We start from the raw sequence: 25,378 nt of genomic DNA on the forward strand, positions 1-25,378 counted from the left end.
TTAGCGACATGAAGTAAGATAAAACATTTAGTGGCACTCCAGTCTCCTTTTCACCTCATTAAACACCTGGTTAAATTAACAAAAGGTACAAGTGTGTGTGGTGGGGCGGGGTGGGTGCTTTTCTATTGCGCCTTCATTGTTTCTCAAGCAAAGGGGGAGGAGACCAATGACATCCCCGCTTCCCCTCAAACCAACTCCTTGAAGTTTACAGTTGTCTTTAAAAAACACTTTTGCTGAAAACATATATATATATATTTATTTTTTACCCTTTGATGTGTGTACATTACTGTATTTCTGCTTAGGATATTGCTTTTCAACAGCAAAAGTTCAGAAATCACTGGAGGACATTTTAAACGAAGCCAAAGATTACAAGAACCCACTCCTCTAGGAAACACTCACCAACACTTTGGTTCCTCACCAACACTTTGGTTCCCCGTCAAAATAACGCCTCCATAGAGATCCTATTGGTAAGCTATATTCAAATTCTCAATTCCATGAACACCTCCCTGCCCTTTTCATTCGTTGTTATGTTAAACACTGAATTAAAGGTGCCCCTATTACCCACTGGGCATACACAGGTTGAATCAATATTGTTTCCATGTTATTTCAATAAAATGAACTTTTACTCATGCGGAATAGACATTGAATTGACGCCCAGTTGGTACATTCTAACTATATAATACGTATAATTATTCTATTTTCATGGTTCCAACTGTTCACCCAAGTATTTTTTTATCTAAATCGCAAGTCAAAATTACAATTGGAATATTTGTTTAAGAATAAGGCCTAGACTTTGTCAGATCAACTTTTGTTTAAAATTTGATTGAACAGTATAAACCAATCAGAATGGAGAAAGCCTAATTGAAATCATTTTAGAAGGTATGTGCTTCCACCCTAGGATCAGGGACAACTCATAAAGCAAAATTGATAACTTTTATTATGTAAAAACATAAAATACTGTCAAATACCATCAAAAATATTGTGATACATTTTGGCCATATCGCCGGCCTTAGCTCAATCATCAAATTTGATCTTCTTTCCCTGGAAGGCCACTACTACGGTCTGCTGCTCCTTCCTCTTCTTACTGGCCTCCCATGACGGGTGCAGGGCCTGTTGTGGTGGCTGAGATGAAGGGGTGGAGGAGAACCCTCTGCCTTCCCGTTGCCTCCCAAAGTCTCCCCTTCCCCTCCCAGAACCCCCATCATGTGACCCAGGACCCCGAGACGAGCCATCATATCCCCCTCTTCCACGGTTCTTGAAGTCCCCTCCCCTACCCCCTCCTCGGCCCATACCCCTGCCTGCACCTCTACCCCTGCCTACGCCTCTACCCCTGCCTCTACCACCTCTGGACCCAGACAGACTGGAGCAGAAGATAGACTTCCCCTTGGAGTTCAGTCTGTCCTCTAGCTCATCCAGTTCAGTCTGGTGTGGGTTTAAGCTCTCCAGTGGTTCCAGCAGTGGGTTTTTCCCCAGTTCGCTGCTCTTCCCCTCCCCTCCACCTGGTGGCGCTGTAGTCGTATCACTCTTCTTTTTGAACTTGTTGACTTTCCCCAGGAAGAAATCATCGTTGTCGCTTTCATCCGACTGGGAGGACTGCTTACGGAAACGCTCCTCCGTGCTGTCGTCAAAATACTCCTTCTCGTCGTCCGAAGACTCCAAGTCGCTCTCCTCTTCCTCATCATCATCATCATCAGAATCCTCTTCATCATCCTGCTTGTTTTTAACATCTTTATTTTGAGGTTTAGTGACTTTCTGGGGTTTGGGGTCTTGAGTCTTCTGAGTGGCTGGAGTGTCCTTTGTGAGTTTCTGGACTACCTGCTTCTGTGGTGTGTTTTTCATGGTTACTATGTTCTTTGTAGGTACTACTTGTGGGGCCTCTATTGTGAATGGAGTGGATGAGTCCATCAGAGTCTTATCGGCCTCTGACATCTCCGTGGGCTGAGGGTCAGCTACTGTATTCTCTATGGCCGATTCTTTATTCTCTATCGTGGAAACGTCGTCTTCTTCAGTAACCCTGACAGTCTTATCAACAGGTTGCTTTTCTATAACAGCTGGTTCGTCAACCGTTAGACTCTCCGCGGGTGTTCCATCTTCCTCATCATCAGCGGGTGTTCCATCTTCCTCCTCATCCATCTCTTCATCTCCCTCTTCACCTTCCACCCCTCCTCCTCCATCACTGTCCCTCGGCTGCTCGATCACCTCGACCACTTTTAAAGGCTGCTTTCTAACCGTTTCCTTCTTGTCTCCTCTCTCTACTGACATCCTCTCATCCTTGAAGGCTTTAATGGCAGCTTTGATGGTGTCTATCTTCTTGCTGAACTGGGGGTGAGTGGCGATACGGGCTATAGCTCGGTCAGAAATGGTGGCCTTTGGGTTCTTACAGACAAACTCAAAACTCAGGTTCTTCTGAAGGGCAGCCTTGGTCACCTAGAAATTACAATCAACAATTAGTATGATCTGGTTTTGGGACCGTAAGTTAATTTGCAATGGTTTGGGACTGACATGAATACATGCACTAAACCTGAATATTCACCACAGTATTCCACTTCCAAGCAAGTAAAACAAATGTAAAGTACCAGTCAAATGTTTGGACACACCTACTCATTCAAGGTTTATTTTTATTTTATTTTTTTAACTATTTTCTACATTGTAGAATAATAGTGAAAACATCAAAACTATGAAATAACACAGAAACAAGTAGTTATCAAAAAAAGTGTTAAATCAGAATATATTTTATTTATTATTTATTATTTTGTTCAAAGTAGCCAGACTTTGCCTTGATGAAAGCTTGATGAAAGCTTTGCCCACTCTTGACATTCTCTCAACCGGCTTCATGAGGTAGTCACCTGGAATACATTTCAATTAACAAGTGTGCCTTCTTAAATGTTAATTTGTGGAATTCCTTTCCTTCTTAATGCGCTTGAGCCAATCAGTTGTGTTGTGACAAGGTAGGGATGGTATACAGAAGATGGCCCTATTTGGTAAAAGTCCATATTATGGCAAGGACAGCTCAAATAAGCAAAGAGAAACGATGGTCCATCATTACTTTAAGACATGGAGGTCAGTCAATTCGGAAAATTTCTTCAAGTGCAGTCACAAAAACCATCAAGTGTTACGATGAAAATTGGATCTCATGAGGACCGTCACAGGAAAGGAAAACCCAGAGCTACCTCTGCTGCAGAGGATAAGTTCATTAGAGGTACCAGCCTCAGAAATTCTTCACAGAGTTCAAGTAACAGACACATCTCAACATCAACTGTTCAGAAGAGACTGTGTGACTTAGGCCTTCATGTTCGAATTGCTGCAAAGAAACCACTCCTAAAGGACACCAATAAGAAGAAGAGACTTGCTTGGGCCAAGGAACATGAGCAATGGACATTAGATTGGTGAAAATCTGTCCTTTGGTAACGATGAGTCCCAATTTGAGATCTTTGGTTCTAACCACTGTGTCTTTGTGAGACGCGGAGTAGGTGAACGGATGATCTCCGAATGTGTGATTCCCACCGTTAAGCATGGATGAGACGGTGTGGGGGTGCCTTGCCTTGCTGGTGACACTGTCAGTGATTTATTTAGAATTCAAGGTACACTTAACCAGCATGGTTACCACAGCATTCTGCAGCGATACGCCATCCCATCTGGTTTGGGCTTAGTGGGACTATCATTTGCTTTTCAACAGGACAATGACCCAACACACCTCCAGGCTGTGTAAGGGCTATTTGACAAGAAAGGAGAGTGATGGAGTCTTGCATCAGATGACCTGGCCTCCACAATCATTTAAACTCAACCCAATTGAGGCGGTTTTGGATGAGTTGGACCGTAGAGTGAAGGAAAAGCAGCCAACAAGTGCTCAGCATATGTGGGAACTCCTTCAAGACTGTTGGAAAAGCATTCCAGGTGAAGCTGGTTGAGAGAACACCAAGAGTGTACAAAGGTGTCCTCAAGGCAAAGGGTGGCTAATTAAACAAATACAAATATATATTTTAGATTCTTCTAACACTTTTGGTTACTACATGATTCCATATGTGTTATTTCATAGTTTTTATGTCTTCACTATTATTCTACAATGTAGAAAATAGTAAAAAATAAAGAAAAATCCTTGAATGAGTAGGTGTTCTAAAACCTGTGACTGGTGCTTTATATCTGATATGTAATTGGTGAAGTACACTGCACTAAAGAGCTTGTATTTTTCTGATAAATTAATAGTTATCAGGACATATACTTTACTCACCAGTATCTCTACTTGCACATCATCATCTGCTCATTTATCACTCCAGTGTTAATCTGCTAAATTGTTATCATTCGCACCTATGGCCTATTTATTGCCTTACCTCCTCGTGCTTTTTGCACACACTGTATATAGACTTTTTTCCTACTGTGTCATTGGCTTGTTTATTGTTTACTCCATGTGTAACTCTGTGTTGTTGTCTGTGTCACACTGCTATGCTTTATCTTGGCCAGGTCGCAGTTGCAAATGAGAACTTGTTCTAAACTAGCCTACCTGGTTAAATAAAGGTGTTCTCAACTGGCCTACCTGGTTAAATAAAGGTGTTCTCAACTAGCCTACCTGGTTAAATAAAGGTGTTCTCAACTAGCCTACCTGGTTAAATAAAGGTGTTCTCAACTAGCCTACCTGGTTAAATAAAGGTGAAATAAAAAATCTCAAAGTAAAAAAAAAAGTTTTACAGGACATTGCATGAAAGGAACTCACTCACCAGCAATGTGTAGCAGCACATTTACAATGGCTTGGGAATTATACTACACAGTATTCCAAATAAGGAAGTCATAATAATAATAATAATGTAGGTAAGATGTAATTGGGGAAGAAGCACCCACCGGATCAGGTTTGAGTGTCTTCATCGCATGGATTTCTTCCAGCAGTCTGCCTACCCTCCTCCGGTTCCTCTCCAGATCTTCCTCCTTCCCCTTCTTTTTCTTCAGACCTGCCATCTGCCTAGTCAACTTCCTGATGACCAGCGCCCTCACCCTTTTGACCTCCTTCCTCATCCTCACCACCTCGTCGTTCAGGTTTAATGGAACTGGCTTACCGGGATCATCTGGTTTCTTCTTCTTCCTTCTCGGAATCTCTGGCTTCTTCTTCTTCTTCTTTTGAGCCCCTGTTTTCTTGTCTTTTATCAGAAGCACAGGCTTATTGTCATTTTTTGGGAGTTCGGACATTTTCTGTTTATTTGGATCCTCAGGGATCGCCTCCGTCTTCAGAACGTCGGGCATTGTCACTTGCTGTGTGTCGGTTGATGACATCTGTGGATGATACAGTAATGGGCAGAAGAGTGAGTGCACAGAAAGGGATAGCTTAAATACATTGTTTTTTTCCACCATCTCTTTCAGTCTTTGGGTGATACCTGTGCATAGCTAGATCTAGCTGAGGAACGGTCAACTCCATTGTCTTATATCGAGGGGGAGTTGAGGTTTGACAACTTGCCTTGGGATTCTCAAACAACAACACTGAGTCACCATCAGTTGATTCTGAAAACAGTTACCTTTTTAATATATTTTTTTTAGTTAGTTATATTTCTGATGCAGATTGCGCTGCAAGTCCTGCCTCTCCCATCTCCTCATTGGTTTATAGAAACAGGTACCCACGTGCCATCTCCTCATTGGTTATACCCACGTGGGTGATTGAAAGATGAAATGTTTTGCAGGTCGTAGTGGTAATACTATGAAAGTGTAGATGCCAATTACCATATAAGTTCAAAGATGAAAACCTGGAAGGAGGAGAGATAACTATAAACGATTCAGTTGGCCGTTTTATGTGTGGATTAATTGTCGGAGTAGAGGACCATTTATAGGACCATTTATATCCCAGGACAAATTAGCAACAGCTTGCTGCTAGCAACAGCAAGCTAGCTAAATAGGACAAATTAGCTAGCAAGTGCAAGCTAACTAGCCATACATGTTTTAATGCTTTTCGACCTGTCCACAAATGAATGTCATTGGTTCAGAGTTTGTTTTGATATTTAAACCTGCGTGTCGTGATCGCTTTTGGTGTAGGGGGACAAAATACATTTATGCACCGTAGTGCACACGCGCAGAAAAAAAAAATGTTTTGATTTAAAAAAAAAATAATCAGGTTAACAATTTACATCATACAAAACAGAACGCAGGTATTAACGAGAAAATACTGAAACAAATATAAAAAATAATAAAACAATTCTACTGGAATTGTAATCACTATGAAAAAATGTTATTGTAATGATTTAGAAAAATGTTATTCTTATTGTGCACAAGGGTTAATGTTTTAATAAAAGTTAAATGTAATTTTGGTATAGGATTTTTTGTTTGTGTATGAAGTATTTGGCAACAAGAATAAAAATAAAAAAATCAATCATTTCAGTGGTTTTGTTATCATTGCAATAGTAACATATATTTTGTGTCAAAAACATAGGTCATAATGGTAAATAAGTATTTTGCAAGGTTTTCCCAAAATTCAGACACAAATTTACATTCACAGAACAAGTGAGACAGATTCTCACCTTTTTCACAGAAAACGCAGATATCAGATATCATAGAATTACATGGATACATCTTATGTAAAATTTTAAAGTGCACTTTCTTAACTTTGTTTGGTATACAATATTTGTAAGGCCTTAACCATGCATTTTTCCAGACAATGTCAGGATAAGCATGTTCCAGAAAAACTTTCCTCTCGGTGTAAGTTGGTTTTGTGAATGAAGAATGTCTTATATATTTATTACAAGATTTCTCAAGTAAGATGGTCTATATTTATATATAAAAAACCTGACAGATATATATATATATATAGATAGATAGATATATACACAGTGGGGCAAAAAAGTATTTAGTCAGCCACCATTGGTGCAAGTTCTCCCACTTAAAAAGATGAGGCCTGTAATTTTCATCATAGGTACACTTCAACTATGACAGACAAAATGAGAGAAAAAAAATCCAGAAAATCACATTGTAGGATTTTTAATGAATTTATTTGCAAATTATGGTGGAAAATAAGTAGGTCTTGTTGATCTCTTTACAAGTAGCAAGATTTACACATAACGATAATGCGGGGTACACAAAACGGGACAGTCCCTCTGCCTTGGACAGAAGTACTCTCCCAAGTATAGAAAGATCTCTTTGTAGCCAATTATTAAATATATTTTTGGTTTTCTTAATTTTAGGAGAGAAAATTCAAATGTCTGACTAAGTGTTTTTTTTTTTTTTTTGACAGATCTATTCCTAAATATTTAACACAGTCCTTTACAGGAATATTTTCTATTTCACATTTCACATTTGAAAAACATTCCGTTTTAATCCTGATGCAATAGAAAATGCAGTTATAGCATTAAGGGCATGTGCGACCTGGTCTTTGTCTCTTAAGAAAAGAGTAGTATCATCAGCCAGTTGGGAAATGTTGATTTCTTTGTTAAAAATGGTTAAGCCATACAAATTTGCCTTATTCAGAATATCTAGAGATACAAGTTCCACAACCAAAATGAATAAAAATGGCGAAATTGTCCATCCCTGTCGTACACTTGTTGATACTGAATCTTTGGAAGTATTACGGTTTAGTAACACAGAACTATTTATATCTTTGTAAAATATGCGAATTACTTAGATAAAATTTTCACCAAATCTCAAAAGTTTAAGAGACCGAAAGAGAAATTCATGTTCAATTGTGTCAAAGGCTTTACAGAAGTCCAAAAAATATGACAACCGCATCTGGGTCAATTGCATCTGAATAATCTATAAGGTCCAAGACTAAACGAATGTTAGAGTGTGACGCGCGCAGCCGGTTTGGGTTCCGTGATACCTACTTACTACGTCAGATGAGACTCAATTGGCACATGCAAATTCGTGCTGAGTTGCGCAACATAAATGAGATGGTTGTATTCGATACGTTTTTATTACAAGTATGAATTTCAGGTAAACGCTTTCAGAATTGACACCTTTACAATAATAAAATAATGGTGATTCAAGTGTTGTTGCTAGAAAATCCTGCAACCAGTTGTCAAACTCAACTCCGCCTCGATATAAAAGAGAACGGAGTTGAGCGTTCCTCTGCCAAGGTAGAGCCACAACATTAGCTAGTATGTAACCACTAGCATACAGTATGAGTAAATGGAGGTAAATGTAAATGCAATGGTGTAATTAATACCAGCTACATTAACGGTACATTACAGTTATTACGGTGGCTAATTTCCCCATCAACTGCTAACAGGGCTAGTTAGCTAACGAAAGTTAGCATGTTTTCAAGCATGGCCGAAGAAGCAGCATTGCTAGAGCATTTGTTAAAACTTTATCAACAATATATATATCAGAGATAACAGCTTTATTTTGTATAATGCACTACAGTATCACAGCGCAAATTTAAATGTAATCAAAATCACTCATACCGTCAAAGTATAAATTCGAGAAAGAGTTAGTCCATACAAGAGGCAGCCATGTTTTTTCTACGTAGACGTATCAATGACGTAGTCACGTTGGCGTGCGTCGTGGCGTTTGACGGAAAGAGGGAGGGCCCACGATACAGTGTTTTTATTTCTTGCTTTTGTTTCACGTCCAGAAAATAACAGCAATGGTGGATATTTAAAGAAATGTCCATATCAGATCGTTCGTGTGACATTTTCGTAATAATTACCGGATTGATATCAGAGCCAAATCCACAGGAGGGAGGATGAAGCGGCGCAATGCGGACTGCAGCAAGCTCCGACGCCCGTTAAAACGGAACCGAATCACAGAGGGTATATATAGCAGGTACCGACGGAAAGAAAGGGGGCTCTAGTTAGGGGGCATGATCGTACAATAATGGCGGCTGAGATATAGCAGACAAGACACTCAGCTGTCGTGTATAGTGTCAGATGACCCCCTGCTTTCGCGTTTACTATTCGTCTTCGAATGTCTAATAGATTTTGTTTCTGAACTTAAGGCCTAAGTTAGCTAACGTAGTGTTACTTAAGTAGTAGTAACAACAGCGGCTGCTAGTTAACTCGGTAGCTATTCTGACAATTCAATGGATTTGTTCCTAAATGTAAACAGCACTGACTGCGTTCACATTGACGACCATTCAAAAGCCATTGGAAAATGTGCCGAAATTGCATACATATTTATACGATTGCACGGTTAATTAGTGTCTACTTAGAACGAGCTGGTCATCTAACCCAAACACGAGAACATTTATATTATATTTCTAGCGATCCAAAGCTTGACGGTTCTTCTTATACTTTTGACATTTCAGTGCTTTGTCAGCAGCAAGCCTCCATTGATAACACCGCATGAGAAAAGCAGCTGTTGAAAAGCCAATATGCCCTGACATGAACACAGGTTTTAGTGTTCTCTTCAGTCTTCTGATAGTCCTACGGCACTGTGTTAGGTTATGCATTTCTGGCCTTGAATGTACGTTACGAACAAAGAGTAAAGCTTTGGACCAGAGAAGTATGATGGGACTGAAAGCAGAACACGTGCCCAACAATGAATGTATATCACCTAAGTGGGGGATAAGTCAGGATTCATTACAGATCAAATTCAGTGGCACATGCCTCTCTTTAAAACAGTGGGAAAACGTGTGGTCTTGTGGTTGCAGATGACCTCTAAGCGTGACTGAAATCAAGATAATGATGTTCCAGCTATAAACACTGAATGACTGTGGTACTGATCATATATCACTGCCAATTTTTGTCTAGCTCTGGTTCCAGGGTGGTAGTGACACATGTTCTCTTATTAGTTAGTGGAGGAACACACATTTAACACCTTGGACCAGAGCTAGTTTTCTTCTCTTTGTTTTGGCTTCCTCGCTCTCCGGTTGACAGTGCTTCAAGAAATCTCACAATGTTTCTCTCTCTCCCATTCTTATCTCTTTCTCGCTCACTCTCTTTCCCTCTCTCCACCCTCTCTCTTTCTCACTCTCTATCTTCCCCTCTCTCCACTCTCTCTCAGTACCTTCCTGTATCTGAAGTTTCTGGTGGTGTGGGTGCTGGTGCTGCTGGCAGACTTTGTGTTGGAGTTCAGGTTTGAGTACCTGTGGCCCTTCTGGCTATTCATACGCAGTGTCTACGACTCCTTCAGATACCAGGGGCTGGTAAGTGTGTGTGTGAGAGAGCTTACTCATGAGATTTTGACATGAAAGATGGCTGCACAATTGTATATTATTGCATACTGACTATATTTCTCTCTCTCTCTCTCAGGCGTTCTCAGTGTTCTTTGTGTGTGTGGCGTTTACGTCTGACATCATCTGCCTCCTCTTTATCCCTGTCCAATGGCTGTTCTTCGCTGCCAGCACCTACGTCTGGGTCCAGTATGTCTGGCACACAGGTCAGTTAACCTCAGCACTCTCTGTCCCATAATTAGATTTGTCTTTCCCACAATGCATTGGCTTAATCCTGGGTGTCATGTGATTTTAATATGTTTATGTATACACAGTTATCAAATGTGTATGTACATTTTATGTATTCAGATATGCATGTACAAGATAAATGATATTTCTTTGTCCGTGTTTACACAGGCAGCCTCAGTTTTGATCTTTTTTTCCGCTAATTGGTCTTTTGACAAATCAGATCTTGCCAATAATTGGACAAAAGATCAGAATTGGTCTGTCTGTGTAAACACAGTGTGATAGTGTGGGCCTGTCTCCCATCTTTGCCCCTCCCCCCCCCTTGCACAGAGAGAGGAGTGTGTCTACCCACCGTGTCGCTATGGATACTGTTTGTTTACATGGAAGCTGCCATCCGCTTCAAGGACCTGAAGAACTTCCACGTGGACCTGTGTCGGCCCTTCGCTGCTCACTGGTAACCTTGTCACCTGTTCTAACCCTACCGGACCTACTCCCTAGCTTATGGCAGTAGCCTCGTCAGCTGTTGTTCTAACCCTACCTGGCCTACTCCCTAGCTTATGGCAGTAGCCTCGTCAGCTGTTGTTCTAACCCTACCTGGCCTACTCCCTAGCTTATGGCAGTAGCCTCGTCAGCTGTTGTTCTAACCCTACCTGGCCTACTCCCTAGCTTATGGCAGTAGCCTCGTCAGCTGTTGTTCTAACCCTACCGGACCTACTCCCTAGCTTATGGCAGTAGCCTCGTCAGCTGTTGTTCTAACCCTACCTGGCCTACTCCCTAGCTTATGGCAGTAGCCTCGTCAGCTGTTGTTCTAACCCTACCTGGCCTACTCCCTAGCTTATGGCAGTAGCCTCGTCAGCTGTTGTTCTAACCCTACCGGACCTACTCCCTAGCTTATGGCAGTAACCTCGTCACCTGTTGTTCTAACCCTACCGGACCTACTCCCTAGCTTATGGCAGTAGCCTCGTCACCTGTTGTTCTAACCCTACCTGGCCTACTCCCTAGCTTATGGCAGTAGCCTCGTCAGCTGTTGTTCTAACCCTACCTGGCCTACTCCCTAGCTTATGGCAGTAGCCTCGTCAGCTGTTGTTCTAACCCTACCTGGCCTACTCCCTAGCTTATGGCAGTAGCCTCGTCAGCTGTTGTTCTAACCCTACCTGGCCTACTCCCTAGCTTATGGCAGTAACCTTGTCACCTGTTGTTCTCACCCTACCTGGCCTACTCCCTAGCTTATGGCAGTAACCTTGTCACCTGTTGTTCTAACCCTACCTGGCCTACTCCCTAGCTTATGGCAGTAACCTTGTCACCTGTTGTTCTAACCCTACCGGACCTACTCCCTAGCTTATGGCAGTAACCTTGTCACCTGTTGTTCTAACCCTACCTGGCCTACTCCCTAGCTTATGGCAGTAGCCTCGTCAGCTGTTGTTCTAACCCTACCTGGCCTACTCCCTAGCTTATGGCAGTAGCCTCGTCAGCTGTTGTTCTAACCCTACCGGACCTACTCCCTAGCTTATGGCAGTAACCTTGTCACCTGTTGTTCTAACCCTACCTGGCCTACTCCCTAGCTTATGGCAGTAGCCTCGTCAGCTGTTGTTCTAACCCTACCGGACCTACTCCCTAGCTTATGGCAGTAGCCTCGTCAGCTGTTGTTCTAACCCTACCTGGCCTACTCCCTAGCTTATGGCAGTAGCCTCGTCAGCTGTTGTTCTAACCCTACCGGACCTACTCCCTAGCTTATGGCAGTAACCTTGTCACCTGTTGTTCTAACCCTACCGGACCTACTCCCTAGCTTATGGCAGTAGCCTCGTCAGCTGTTGTTCTAACCCTACCGGACCTACTCCCTAGCTTATGGCAGTAGCCTCGTCAGCTGTTGTTCTAACCCTACCTGGCCTACTCCCTAGCTTATGGCAGTAGCCTCGTCAGCTGTTGTTCTAACCCTACCGGACCTACTCCCTAGCTTATGGCAGTACCCTTGTCACCTGTTGTTCTAACCCTACCTGACCTACTCCCTAGCTTATGGCAGTAGCCTCGTCAGCTGTTGTTCTAACCCTACCTGGCCTACTCCCTAGCTTATGGCAGTAGCCTCGTCACCTGTTGTTCTAACCCTACCGGACCTACTCCCTAGCTTATGGCAGTAGCCTCGTCAGATGTTGTTCTAACCCTACCTGGCCTACTCCCTAGCTTATGGCAGTAGCCTCGTCAGCTGTTGTTCTAACCCTACCTGGCCTACTCCCTAGCTTATGGCAGTAGCCTCGTCAGCTGTTGTTCTAACCCTACCGGACCTACTCCCTAGCTTATGGCAGTAACCTTGTCACCTGTTGTTCTAACCCTACCGGACCTACTCCCTAGCTTATGGCAGTAGCCTCGTCAGCTGTTGTTCTAACCCCACCGGACCTACTCCCTAGCTTATGGCAGTAGCCTCGTCAGCTGTTGTTCTAACCCTACCTGGCCTACTCCCTAGCTTAGTAGCCTCGTCAGCTGTTGTTCTAACCCTACCTGGCCTACTCCCTAGCTTATGGCAGTAGCCTCGTCAGCTGTTGTTCTAACCCTACCTGGCCTACTCCCTAGCTTATGGCAGTAGCCTCGTCAGCTGTTGTTCTAACCCTACCGGACCTACTCCCTAGCTTATGGCAGTAGCCTCGTCAGCTGTTGTTCTAACCCTACCTGGCCTACTCCCTAGCTTATGGCAGTAGCCTCGTCAGCTGTTGTTCTAACCCTACCGGACCTACTCCCTAGCTTATGGCAGTAGCCTCGTCAGCTGTTGTTCTAACCCTACCGGACCTACTCCCTAGCTTATGGCAGTAGCCTCGTCAGCTGTTGTTCTAACCCTACCTGGCCTACTCCCTAGCTTAGTAGCCTCGTCAGCTGTTGTTCTAACCCTACCTGGCCTACTCCCTAGCTTATGGCAGTAGCCTCGTCAGCTGTTGTTCTAACCCTACCTGGCCTACTCCCTAGCTTAGTAGCCTCGTCACCTGTTGTTCTAACCCTACCTGGCCTACTCCCTAGCTTATGGCAGTAGCCTCGTCAGCTGTTGTTCTAACCCTACCTGGCCTACTCCCTAGCTTAGTAGCCTCGTCAGCTGTTGTTCTAACCCTACCTGGCCTACTCCCTAGCTTAGTAGCCTCGTCAGCTGTTGTTCTAACCCTACCTGGCCTACTCCCTAGCTTAGTAGCCTCGTCAGCTGTTGTTCTAACCCTACCTGGCCTACTCCCTAGCTTATGGCAGTAGCCTCGTCAGCTGTTGTTCTAACCCTACCGGACCTACTCCCTAGCTTATGGCAGTAACCACAGGACCAAGCACATTGTAGAAAAGGTCATCAAAAAAGTTTTTAAAAAAATAATTTTGATTAATGCAACAATTGAACAATGGATATAGATACTCCAAACCTTTTTTATTTATTTTAGTAATAATCTATCAGATAATGACCTAATTATAGCACATAAAACTAACTGTTCAGCTATTTTTATTATTATTTTTAATTACTATTATTTTCTATTTTATTTTTATTTATTATTATTTACTTTTTTATATTATATATATTTTTTTAAATTCAGGTTTTACATTTACATTGTCACTTATTTTCCTTAGAATGCATTCGTATACACTTTCTTATTGTATCGGCTATTTTTCTCAATACATTTAGTTAAAATAAAGAAAATTATATGTATCTCATTTGCATAAATACACCCGCAGCACATGCATATATGAATAAATTAATAAAAAGGGGTGGGGCTTCAACCACTAAAAACTTGCCTTGTCTACCCTACCTGCATTGTTTATACTAGATGTCTTCATGGGTATGTGTAATTTTAACAGACCTGTCCGGAAGGGCCCGTACAAATCCGAACGCGGCAGCTGCAGTCGAGAGATTGAGAAATGGTATAATTTATGCTGATGCTCTAGCTTTCCAGGAGAGTGGAGCGTGTAGCTTGTGGTCGTCAAATCAAAGAGGCAATAGGCTAAAGTCATAGCGCCTCGCTCTGAACGTTCCCAGAACACATTTGGTCTGTTCTTTAAAGGTTCCCAGAATGTTTTGTTAGGTTGTGGGAACAGTTTGGTGGTTACATTGTGGGGACGTCACAAAAGATACACTATATGACCAAATGTATTTGGAGACCTGCTCGTCGAACTTTCCAAAATCATGGTCATAAATATATAGTTGGTCCCCCCTGGAGTCTGTTATAACAGCCTCCACTCTTCTGGGAAGGCTTTCCACTAGATGTTGGAACATTGCTGCTATAACAGTCTCCACTCTTCTGGGAAGGCTTTCCACTAGATGTTGGAACATTGATGCTATAACAGCCTCCACTCTTCTGGGAAGGCTTTCCACTAGATGTTGGAACATTGCTGCTATAACAGCCTCCACTCTTCTGGGAAGGCTTTCCACTAGATGTTGGAACATTGCTGCGGGGACTTGCTTCCATTCAGCCACAAGAGCATTAGTGTTAAGATTGCCCTTCACTGGAACTAAGGGGGCCTAGCGCGAACCATGGAAAAACAGCCCCAGACCATTACTCCCCCTCCACCAAACTTTACAGTTGTCCCAGATTCGTCCGTCGGCCTGCTAGCTGGTGAAGCGCGATTCATCACATCCAGAGTCCACATTTCCACGGCCGTAATATTAAATGGGGAAAAAACATCAGGCACAAGCAGGAGTAAAATGAAAGTAATCAATCCAAGTGATAAGTGGATTTTTGCATCCCTCAAACACAGGAAATAGATGGCGGAAAAAAGACAGATCCTCAGGTGGGCGGGGCATGTGTGTTGTTACACATTGTAATTGCTTAGGCAATGGAGGTTTATCAACAAAAGGGGAAACTATTCTTCTACGCTGAACACGAAGTAGAAATCTTTCATTATTTTTCTTAATTTTGCTATGACAACCATAGCAAAAGTTTGTGCTAACTATTTTCTCCTTCCCCTCTCTGCCCTCGTCCCTCCACCTCTCTGCCCCCGTCCATCCACTTCTCTGCCCCCGTCCCTCCACCTCTCTGCCCCCGTCCCTCCACCTCTCTGCCCCCGTCCATCCACCTCTCTGCCCCCGTCCATCCACCTCTCTGCCCCCGTCCCTCCACCTCTCTGCCCTCGTCCCTCCACCTCTCTGCCCTCGTCCCTCCACCTCTCTGCCCTCGTCCCTCCACCTCTCTGCCCTCGTCCCTCCACCTCTCTGCCCTCGTCCCTCCACTTCTCTGCCCTCGTCCCTCCACCTCTCTGCCCTCGTCCCTCCACCTCTCTGCCCCCGTCCCTCCACCTCTCTGCCCTCGTCCCTCCACCTCTCTGCCCTCGTCCCTCCACCTCTCTGCCCTCGTCCCTCCACCTCTCTGCCCTCGTCCATCCACTTCTCTGCCCTCGTCCCTCCACTTCTCTGTCCTCGTCCCTCCACCTCTCTGCCCCCGTCCCTCCACCTCTCTGCCCCCGTCCCTCCACCTCTCTGCCCTCGTCCCTCCACCTCTCTGCCCTCGTCCCTCCACCTCTCTGCCCCCGTCCCTCCACCTCTCTGCCCCCGTCCATCCACTTCTCTGCCCTCGTCCCTCCACCTCTCTGCCCTCGTCCCTCCACTTCTCTGCCCTCGTCCCTCCACCTCTCTGCCCCCGTCCCTCCACCTCTCTGCCCTCGTCCCTCCACCTCTCTGCCCTCGTCCTTCCACCTCTCTGCCCTCGTCCTTCCACCTCTCTGCCCTCGTCCCTCCACCTCTCTGCCCTCGTCCCTCCACCTCTCTGCCCTCGTCCCTCCACCTCTCTGCCCTCGTCCCTCCACCTCTCTGCCCCCGTCCCTCCACCTCTCTGCCCCCGTCCATCCACCTCTCTGCCCTCGTCCCTCCACCTCTCTGCCCCCGTCCCTCCACCTCTCTGCCCTCGTCCATCCACCTCTCTGCCCTCGTCCCTCCACCTCTCTGCCCTCGTCCCTCCACCTCTCTGCCCTCGTCCCTCCACCTCTCTGCCCTCGTCCCTCCACCTCTCTGCCCTCGTCCCTCCACCTCTCTGCCCTCGTCCCTCCACCTCTCTGCCCTCGTCCCTCCACCTCTCTGCCCTCGTCCCTCTCCCTCTGTTAGTATTGGCTACCCGGTGGTGACTCTGGGCTTTGGCTTTAAGAGCTACGTCAGCTACAGGATGAGACTGAGGAAACAGAAAGAGGTGCAGAAGGAGAATGAGTTCTACATGCAGCTCCTACAGCAGGCTCTGCCCCCAGAGCAACAGATGCTACAGAGACAGGAGAGAGAGGCAGAGGAGGGTGAGAGGGAGCATGCAGTACACACACACACACACACACACTTCACTTTACCCTGAGCAACAGATGTTCCGCCAACAATTGGCAGGTGATAGACAAACACACACTGTTGTAATCTTACCTGACCTCTTCCTGACCTTGCTTCCTCCTCTCTAGCGGCCATGGCTAAAGGTGTGTCATCAGATGTGGACCCTACCCCGCCGGTTTCCCAAAATGGGTCAACTCCCGGCAAGAAGACCTCCATTAACGCTTCCGTTCCCTTACCGGAACTGGAGTACCGGGAGAAAGGGAGAGACGGGAACAGCAAGGAACGGGAGGGCAAACAACAACAACAACAACAACACACAATAGGAATCAACAACAACAGTATCCTCCACACACTGGACTCCACATTACAGGAGACGGAGTATATGGAGAACATGGGGGGGAAGAGACTTAACAACGACCTCGGAGGAGGAGAGATCACACACACAGGCAACACACACACTCCCAAAGAGGAGGTGGGGGGAACCGGGGGAGGGGGAGGGGGAGGGAAGAACTGCAAAAATGCCAGTGGAGGCGGTGTGGCCACAAACTCCTCCCCTCGGAATCACAGCGCCACCAATGGGACCGTGCCGTCGTCTGGCTTGTCCAATAAGAACGAGAAAAAGACGAAGTCTGCGGGGAAGGGAGGAGCCAATCAGAAGGATCCCGTGGAGAACTGTATTCCCAATAATCAACTGAGCAAGCCTGACGCTCTCGTGCGGTAAGACACACACACACACACAGGCCCATAGCCAACGTGCATTGGCATGCATATAGACGAGCCGGTTTCACCCTCTCCTTGACTTTTCAGGCCGACTATGATGCAGTCTGGCTTCTCACAGCTGTGTGTGTGTGTGTGTGTGTGTGTGTGCATCCGTGCATCAGATTTCATACGATGTGTGTAGCTGTTATGTTAAACAGCTATTCGTGTGAAACTGCGATGTAGTCTACCTTAAACATAGCCCTTGTCCTCTCTCCTCTCTCTCTCTCTCTCTAGGTTAGAGCAGGATGTGAAACGGCTGAAGGCGGACCTGCAGGCGAGCCGTCAGTTGGAGTCAGATTTACGTTCTCACCTCTCCTCCCTGACCAGCCAGGACAGGAGTCTGCGCTCAGAGCTGGGCCAGCTGCGACAAGACAACGAGATGCTGCAGAACAAGTAGGAACACACACTTGAAGCCTGGGACAAAGCCAAGGATCTCAGAGTATTGGCACAGTGTAGCGGATCGGCCTGAGCATAATATCACTCACCTTGATCACATAAAGAGATGTTTTCCTTTGGATGCAAGGTGATCTTTTGATCAGGGATTGTGTTTCTGGATTCCAATATGTAGATTCATTCTGACTTAGAAACTCGGGGAACAAACTTTTTGGCTGTTTTTGTGTGTACATCTCTAACCGTGTGTGTGTGTGTGTGTGTGTGTGTGTGTGTGTGTGTGTGTGTGTGTGTGTGTGTGTGTGTGTGTGTGTGTGTGTGTGTGTGTGTGTGTGTGTGTGTGTGTGTGTGTGTGTGTGTGTGTGTGTGTGTGTGTGTGTGTGTGTGTGTGTGTGTGTGCTCCACAGTGCTGACGTGTGTGTGTGTGCTCCACAGTGCTGACGTGTGTGTGTGCGCTCCACAGTGCTGACGTGTGTGTGTGCGCTCCACAGTGCTGACGTGTGTGTGTGCGCTCCACAGTGCTGACGTGTGTGTGTGCTCCACAGTGCTGATGTGTGTGTGTGTGTGCTCCACAGTGCTGACCAGGCCAAGCAAAAGGACAAGCAGACCATCTCCCAGCTAGAGAAGAGGCTGAAGGCAGAGCAGGAGGCCCGGGCGCTGGCGGAGAAACAGCTGGCTGACGAGAGGAAGAGGAAGAAGGTGGAGGAAGCCACCGCAGCCCGGGCTGTAGCACTAGCCGTAGCCTCCAGGTAAACACTCACACCAGGGTTTCCGTTAGCCGGTTTCCGTTACCCCGGTAATAGCCGGTTTCCGTTACCCCGGTAATAGCCGGTTTCCGTTAGCCGGTAATAGCCGGTTTCCGTTAGCCGGTAATAGCCGGTTTCCGTTAGCCGGTAATAGCCGGTTTCCGTTAGCCGGTAATAGCCGGTTTCCGTTAGCCGGTAGTAGCCGGATTCCAGTAGCCGGTAGTAGACGTTTTTTGTCCAATACATACATTTTTGTATTTTTTTAAGCCGATTTAAATAAAATTGGTGCCGGCCAATCGACCAGGAGATGAAGAAACAATCCCCGTGTAAAATAATGTTTTTCAGCCTCTCCATTGGTGGAAATACCAGTCGATGGAAATACATTTGATAGGTCATGCTTATCGGTCTATAAGTTCATTTGCATAATTTAGTGGAATTAAATTGGCGCACGTGTACAGTATATTTGTTACGTAAATCTTATTTATTATACACCGATACAGAACCGTTGAGTTGAAAATCTGTCAAGACGGGCACGAGCTTCCGCAGCATCCCAAAACGTCAACAGGAGACAGGCTCTATCAGCGCGTCCCACATCACTTTGCAATGAGCTGGAGGCAGTATGCATTGTGAAAACATATACGAAGTTGTCTGAAACCTGAACGTTTTAATACATATTGTGAGGCATGTATTGCTTTGCTTCGAAGTAGCCTATTATGTCTCCTCTCGAAAAATTCCCGCCAATTGTGCTATGGAACGGACATTCGCAAATAGCCTACTGCCTGGTGTGCGTTGCTGCGCTTATAATGTGAAGAAAATAATCATTGTTCAACGTTTTAAGCTAAATGTTTTTATCTGTTGCATTAGACACATTGCTTTTTAATGTAGCCTCCTGGTTGTATGAATTTGGGATCTATCGTCTCACAACTGTCCCAGAGTCAGTTTGGAATAGGCTATTTCTTTCTTGACAAGCTGACCGATAGAATAGGGAGGCTAAACGTTGCTACTATAGTAGGTTGACATAGGCTAGTGATTTTGCTGTTCGTTGGTCGTCTTGTTGGCCGAGGAAGAGTCAATTTGGACAGTTATTCTGACAAGTTCAAAGTGCACATCAGAATTCGGTAAGAAGGAGCGGAGCGCTGGCTGTTGCATCCTCGACATGCATGTTTCTGTTAATATGAATGATCTCTGTCAGGGGGGAGTGTACTGACTCCTTGGATCTCTGTCAGGGGGGAGTGTACTGACTCCCTGGATCTCTGTCAGGGGTGAGTGTACTGACTCCCTGGATCTCTGTCAGGGGTGAGTGTACTGACTCCTTGGATCTCTGTCAGGGGTGAGTGTACTGACTCCCTGGATCTCTGTCAGGGGGGAGTGTACTGACTCCTTGGATCTCTGTCAGGGGGGAGTGTACTGACTCCCTGGATCTCTGTCAGGGGTGAGTGTACTGACTCCCTGGATCTCTGTCAGGGGTGAGTGTACTGACTCCCTGGATCTCTGTCAGGGGTGAGTGTACTGACTCCCTGGATCTCTGTCAGGGGGGAGTGTACTGACTCCCTGGATCTCTGTCAGGGGGGAGTGTACTGACTCCCTGGATCTCTGTCAGGGGGGAGTGTACTGACTCCTTGGATCTCTGTCAGGGGGGAGTGTACTGACTCCCTGGATCTCTGTCAGGGGGGAGTGTACTGACTCCCTGGATCTCTGTCAGGGGGGAGTGTACTGACTCCTTGGATCTCTGTCAGGGGGGAGTGTACTGACTCCCTGGATCTCTGTCAGGGGGGAGTGTACTGACTCCCTGGATCTCTGTCAGGGGTGAGTGTACTGACTCTCTGTATCTCTGTCAGGGGTGAGTGTACTGACTCTCTGTATCTCTGTCAGGGGTGAGTGTACTGACTCTCTTTTCTCTCTGTCAGGGGTGAGTGTACTGACTCCCTGCGTGGGCGGATCAGAGAGTTGGAGACGGAGTGTAAGAAGCTCAACATCGACGTGAAACTGGAAGAAGAGCACATTAGAGAGCTGGAGGGGAAATGCCAGGTGAGTCCATCCTTCAATATTTATCCTTTCTGTGAGCTCACCGTCTCAGAAATGATGTATCAGCAAGGTGCTGCTGATATCTTTACTGGGACATGGCTGAAAACAACATTATATTCCTTCTCTAGTTTTTTTTTTCAATTTGAGTTATTTTACTCTGAGCGACTTACAGTGCATACATATTTGTACTTTTTCGTACAAATATGACACCTGTGGGAAGCGAACCCACAACCCTGGTGTTGTAAGTGGCATGCACTACCAACTGAGCCACACAGGATCCCTTATGAGGAGTTAGTTTGTGGTTTCAGATGTTCATGATGAGGTGTTGATGTCTACTCTCTTTCTCTCCTCCCTCCCTCCCCCTCTCTCTCTCTCTCTCTCTCTCTCTCTCTCTCTCTCTCCTCCCTCCCCTTTCCTCTACTCTCTCTACCCCCTCCCCCCTCTTCCCTCTCTTTCCTCCCTCCCTCCCCCCTCCTCTTCTCTCTCTCCTCCCTCCCCCTCCTCTTCTCTCTCTCCTCCCTCTTCTCTTCTCTCTCTTTCCCCTTCTTCCTCCTCTCTCTCTCTCCCCTCCTCTTCTCTCTCCTCCCTCCCCTTTCTCTCTCTAGGAGCTGCGCAAGTACAAGGAGAATGAGAAGGACATGGAGGTGTTGATGTCTGCGCTGTCGGCCATGCAGGATAAAACCCAGCACCTGGAGAACAGCCTGTCTGCTGAGACCAGGATCAAACTAGACCTCTTCTCTGCCCTGGGAGACGCCAAGAGACAGCTGGAGATCGCACAAGGTACAGTTCCCTTCCCTGACCCACTACCGCGGTACGACAGCGACCGACTTCTAGCTGAGCCATTGTGTTCATAGACTCTAGGATCAAACTCTGAAAGCTGGATTGCAGAAGGTTCACTAGCATTACCTCAGGGTTTCATCTACCATCACATAAACAGGATGCTCCTTAAGGTAACCTAGCATTACCTCAGGGTTTCATCTACCATCACATAAACAGGATGCTCCTTAAGGTAACCTAGCATTACCTCAGGGTTTCATCTACCATCACATAAACAGGATGCTCCTTAAGGTAACCTAGCATTACCTCAGGGTTTCATCTACCATCACATAAACAGGATGCTCTGCTGCATGATCCAGAGATGTCAACAACATGAAGAGAATGGCCACAAAATGAGAAGCCATCTGTCATCTAACCCCCCCCCCCCCCGACCCTCCTCCCCCCCCAGGTCAGATCCACCAGAGAGACCAGGAGATAGCAGAGTTGAAGCAGAAGATAGCGGAAGTGATGGCGGTGATGCCCAGTATCTCCTACAGCAACGACAGCAGCAGCCTGAGTCCCGTTACGCCACACTACTCCTCCAAGTTCATGGACAACAGTCCCTCCTCTCTTGATCCCAATGCATCTGTCTACCAGCCACTCAAAAAGTGACAGTAGCACACACACACACATTAATACACACTAACACACTTACTCACAAGGCAGCATACATAGTCCCATTACACACATTTTTCACACATACAAAAGATAAATACTTTTGGTCATGTTTTTAAGTTGTGTTTTTGGGAAGCGATGGGAAATGTTTCTCGGAGGTGTCTAGTACTAGCCTCTCAAAAATGGGACACACCGGACCCAATTGGTCATGGGTTTGTTCCCATGGCAACGTTTTTTTGTTGTCCGTTTTTGGAACAGATGGAGAGGTTGTGTAAAACGACAGTAGGGAAGATGTTGACGTTTTAGGGATTGAGCCATTCTGTTTTTGGAACAGATGGAGAGGTTGTGTAAAACGACAGTTGACGTTTTAGGGATTGAGATGTTGACGTTTTAGGGATTGAGATGTTGACGTTTTAGGGATTGAGATGTTGACGTTTTAGGGATTGAGATGTTGACGTTTTAGGGATTGAGCCATTCTGTTTAACTGGTAAGAGAGACATAAAGGGACACCAGGTTGACAAGGACGCTGTCCAAAAATAACACCCTATTCCCTATTTTGACCCGGGCCCAGTGGGAGATGGAGGCAGATGAGGACTGGCTGGTTAGTTGATATGAATGTTTAGAATGACTCGTTGTATTGCTCGGTCACTCTTTCAGTCAGTCAGGGATTCATGATCGCTCTCTCTTCTCTCTCTCCATTCTAGTTCAGGTTTTTGTTGACTTTGAGTGTATTGCCAAACTACTCTTGGTTTTAAATGAGACAACTGAAACATTTTGAATTGTTAAAATGGCACCTTCTGTGAGTTTGATTGTGGATGTAAAATACTTAGTTCGTGTTTTGGTTTTATCGCCCTAAAGTGTGTTTAATTTTTTTTTTTTTTAAAGTGACACATTTCAGTTTTAGTTATGATGACAATGGTAATATCATCATAACTAAATGTACGGATCGCCAATTTGTACATTATTCCATTTTGAAAACTGTAACTGACTCCAAACAGCGTCCGGGATTATCAATTAACTCAAAACACTCCTGATTTTTTTTTAGCGTTAACTCAAAACACTCCGGTCAAGAAATCCATAAATCTCTCAAAATAGGATTGTCAATAAATATGACCTGGTACTGTCTAGAGGTTAAGTAATGTCATCTGTTTGCTGGTAAATGTACTTAAACCTGGCTCTCCTTTTGGACCAAATTGCAATCTGTTGTTAAGCCATATAACTAAAAACATACTGGATTTAATGATGTCTAGGTAACTGATATTTTATCTGTTGTCAATTTCACTGTGCCTTGCAATTCCTTTTTATTTGTAATTTAATTTTTTTAAGTAGTTAGTATAATGAGTTACTTAGTCGATCTTGATATAGGACCCTCCCTCCAGGCTGTGTCTCAATAACGTGAGCTTTCTGGCAAGCGGAAGCAACACATGGTGAAAGCTTATCCAGGCCTCTCACCTATCATGAAGGAAGGAAGCCAGTGTAGTGGATTGAGATGTCCCCTTATTTCTCACCATCTCCCATGCAGCCCCAGTCTCCCTTTTTCTATTAGGACTCGTTCTCTGATGCAACACTGACCCAAGTAAACAATGGGATTTGGTTCGTCCCGTTTTGTATAGGGAGTTAGGAACGACCCTGTCCGCCAAACCGCTATTTAAATATGTCTGGAGCCTAAAGTTTAGCTGGCCAAGCCAAGTGGTCAGTAGAACCAACACCAGGCCTTTATGTCCAATACTACGGTAGCCCAGAGTGGACATCTATCTGTTTACAACCAGGGTTTTGGGGTCAATTCCATTTCAATTCCAGGCAATTCAGGAAGTACACTGACATTCCAATTTACTTTTTTTTTTTAACAAGGGAAAATGTGGAATTGGAATTCGGTTAACTCTCTGAATTGAAATGGAATTGGCCCCCCGAAACCCTGTTTACAACCATGTACATTATTACATAGCGATAAATGTTGTAGTGTTTCAGTTCAAAGTGCCACGTTTTTGGTGTTTTCTTTAAATACAGCTCCCTCTCCATTTCGTTAGATTGATGTATCTGTAGCTTGCTTTCGGTTTGGATCAAAAGCATCAGAACATGGCTACACATTGTTGTGCTCATGTATTTGACATGTAGTTGTTTTTTTTTTTTCGACATTCATTGAAAGCAAGTCGAGTAATTGGTTAGATTTGACTCACTCTCTGCACTATTATTGCGCTTATTTATTTGGTGCAGCCATTTATTGTTTTCTCTTATTAAGTATTATGTTTGAGAGAAATCCAATCTCTTTCTAGAATGAGTCCAGGTCTGTTTCTGCGCATGCCAACTCCTTATGGAATTGTCACGCCTAAAAAAAAATAAAACATTTCTTGACAACTCCACTGAGTTGGAAAACAAGCGCTAACAGGTCTGGGACCAGGCTAATCTCTTTCCGCCCGGGATGAACGTGTGACGTGTATGTATTTGGGAAGTTACACCCTGCCCACTGGGCACACGCAGGTTGAATCAACTTTGTTTCCACATTTCAATGGAATTACATTGAACCAACTGGAATAGACATTGAATTAACTGTGCCCAGTGGGTGATCAGTTTGCCGTGTTTTTTCTGCTGTAGGGTGAAATTGCCCCGTCACAAAACGGCGATCTTGGGTCAATTTTACATTATCCTCACTATTGATTAAAATTAGGATTAGGGGAGAGGAAGCTGATCCTGGATCCTAGAGGAAACGTCATCCCGGAGCCGTGTTTTCTCATGTTTCCTACCTGGAAAGTATTGGTGTGGATCATAATAATGGATTTGTGACCTGTTTTGTTTAAAAAAAAAATATGTTCTACATGTTTTAGTGGGAAAGAAAATAAGTGTTTTGTTTCTCCTGTTTTCGTTGTTCCACCATGTTGTTTTCTCTCAACGTGATGATGGTGTCGGCCGCGGCCAAACTCCACTCACTTGGGGGCCCTCACCTGGAATTAAAGAAGTATCTTGCAGAAGATGATGATGATGATGATGATGATGCAAGCTGTTTGAGAACAATCTGTGTTTGTATGTCTTTCTTTCTCGCAGATATTCATATCCATCATTATGTTTACGTGTACACATTGTTTAGACTACGAAATCTACCCGAGCAGTTTTAGATCGTTGAAAGGATGACACTGCGGGAAATAGGTTTAAACTAGTGAGTCAGGTGAAGATAATAATACCACAGTGAGAATGAGTGGGTTACAGAAGACAGGGAAACAGGTTTAAACTAGTAGTGAGTCAGGTGAAGATAATAATACCACAGTGAGAATGAGTGGGTTACAGAAGACAGGGAAACAGGTTTAAACTAGTAGTGAGTCAGGTGAAGATAATACCACAGTGAGAATGAGTGGGTTACAGAAGACAGGGAAACAGGTTTAAACTAGTGAGTCAGGTGAAGATAATACCACAGTGAGAATGAGTGGGTTACAGAAGACAGGGAAACAGGTTTAAACTAGTAGTGAGTCAGGTGAAGATAAT

General features: G+C 45.0%; 2 protein-coding genes across 3 annotated transcripts; one reads left to right on the forward strand and one right to left on the reverse strand.

Annotated features, from left to right (window-relative positions):
• Window positions 1-919: 919 nt before the first annotated feature.
• Window positions 920-8,504, reverse strand: srfbp1 (serum response factor binding protein 1). Its single transcript, XM_021572767.3, has 3 exons — window positions 8,367-8,504; window positions 4,834-5,259; window positions 920-2,427 (listed from the first exon to the last, which is right to left on the reverse strand). Exons 2-3 carry the CDS (start codon window positions 5,257-5,259, stop codon window positions 1,015-1,017), a joined length of 1,839 nt encoding a protein of 612 aa, XP_021428442.2. The 5' UTR covers window positions 8,367-8,504; the 3' UTR covers window positions 920-1,014.
• On the forward strand, window positions 8,447-24,913 carry maco1a (macoilin 1a). 2 transcript variants are annotated; one of them, XR_016488630.1, is made up of 12 exons: window positions 8,475-8,727; window positions 9,907-10,048; window positions 10,155-10,281; window positions 10,631-10,754; window positions 16,350-16,528; window positions 16,682-17,270; window positions 17,547-17,705; window positions 18,278-18,451; window positions 20,356-20,476; window positions 21,079-21,253; window positions 21,699-22,170; window positions 22,247-24,913. XR_016488630.1 is itself a non-coding variant. In XM_090209405.1 (11 exons), exons 1-11 carry the CDS (start codon window positions 8,648-8,650, stop codon window positions 21,899-21,901), a joined length of 2,073 nt encoding a protein of 690 aa, XP_090065531.1. In that variant the 5' UTR covers window positions 8,447-8,647; the 3' UTR covers window positions 21,902-24,913. The 2 variants fall into 2 exon arrangements, 1 of the variants encoding a protein (XP_090065531.1); XM_090209405.1 differs by having other exon boundaries at window positions 8,447-8,727; window positions 21,699-24,913.
• Window positions 24,914-25,378: the final 465 nt, after the last annotated feature.

Source organism: Oncorhynchus mykiss, chromosome 18, assembly GCF_057628025.1.
Source record: "Oncorhynchus mykiss isolate SJ-2025 chromosome 18, ASM5762802v1, whole genome shotgun sequence".
NCBI classification, from domain to species: Eukaryota; Metazoa; Chordata; class Actinopteri; order Salmoniformes; family Salmonidae; genus Oncorhynchus; species Oncorhynchus mykiss.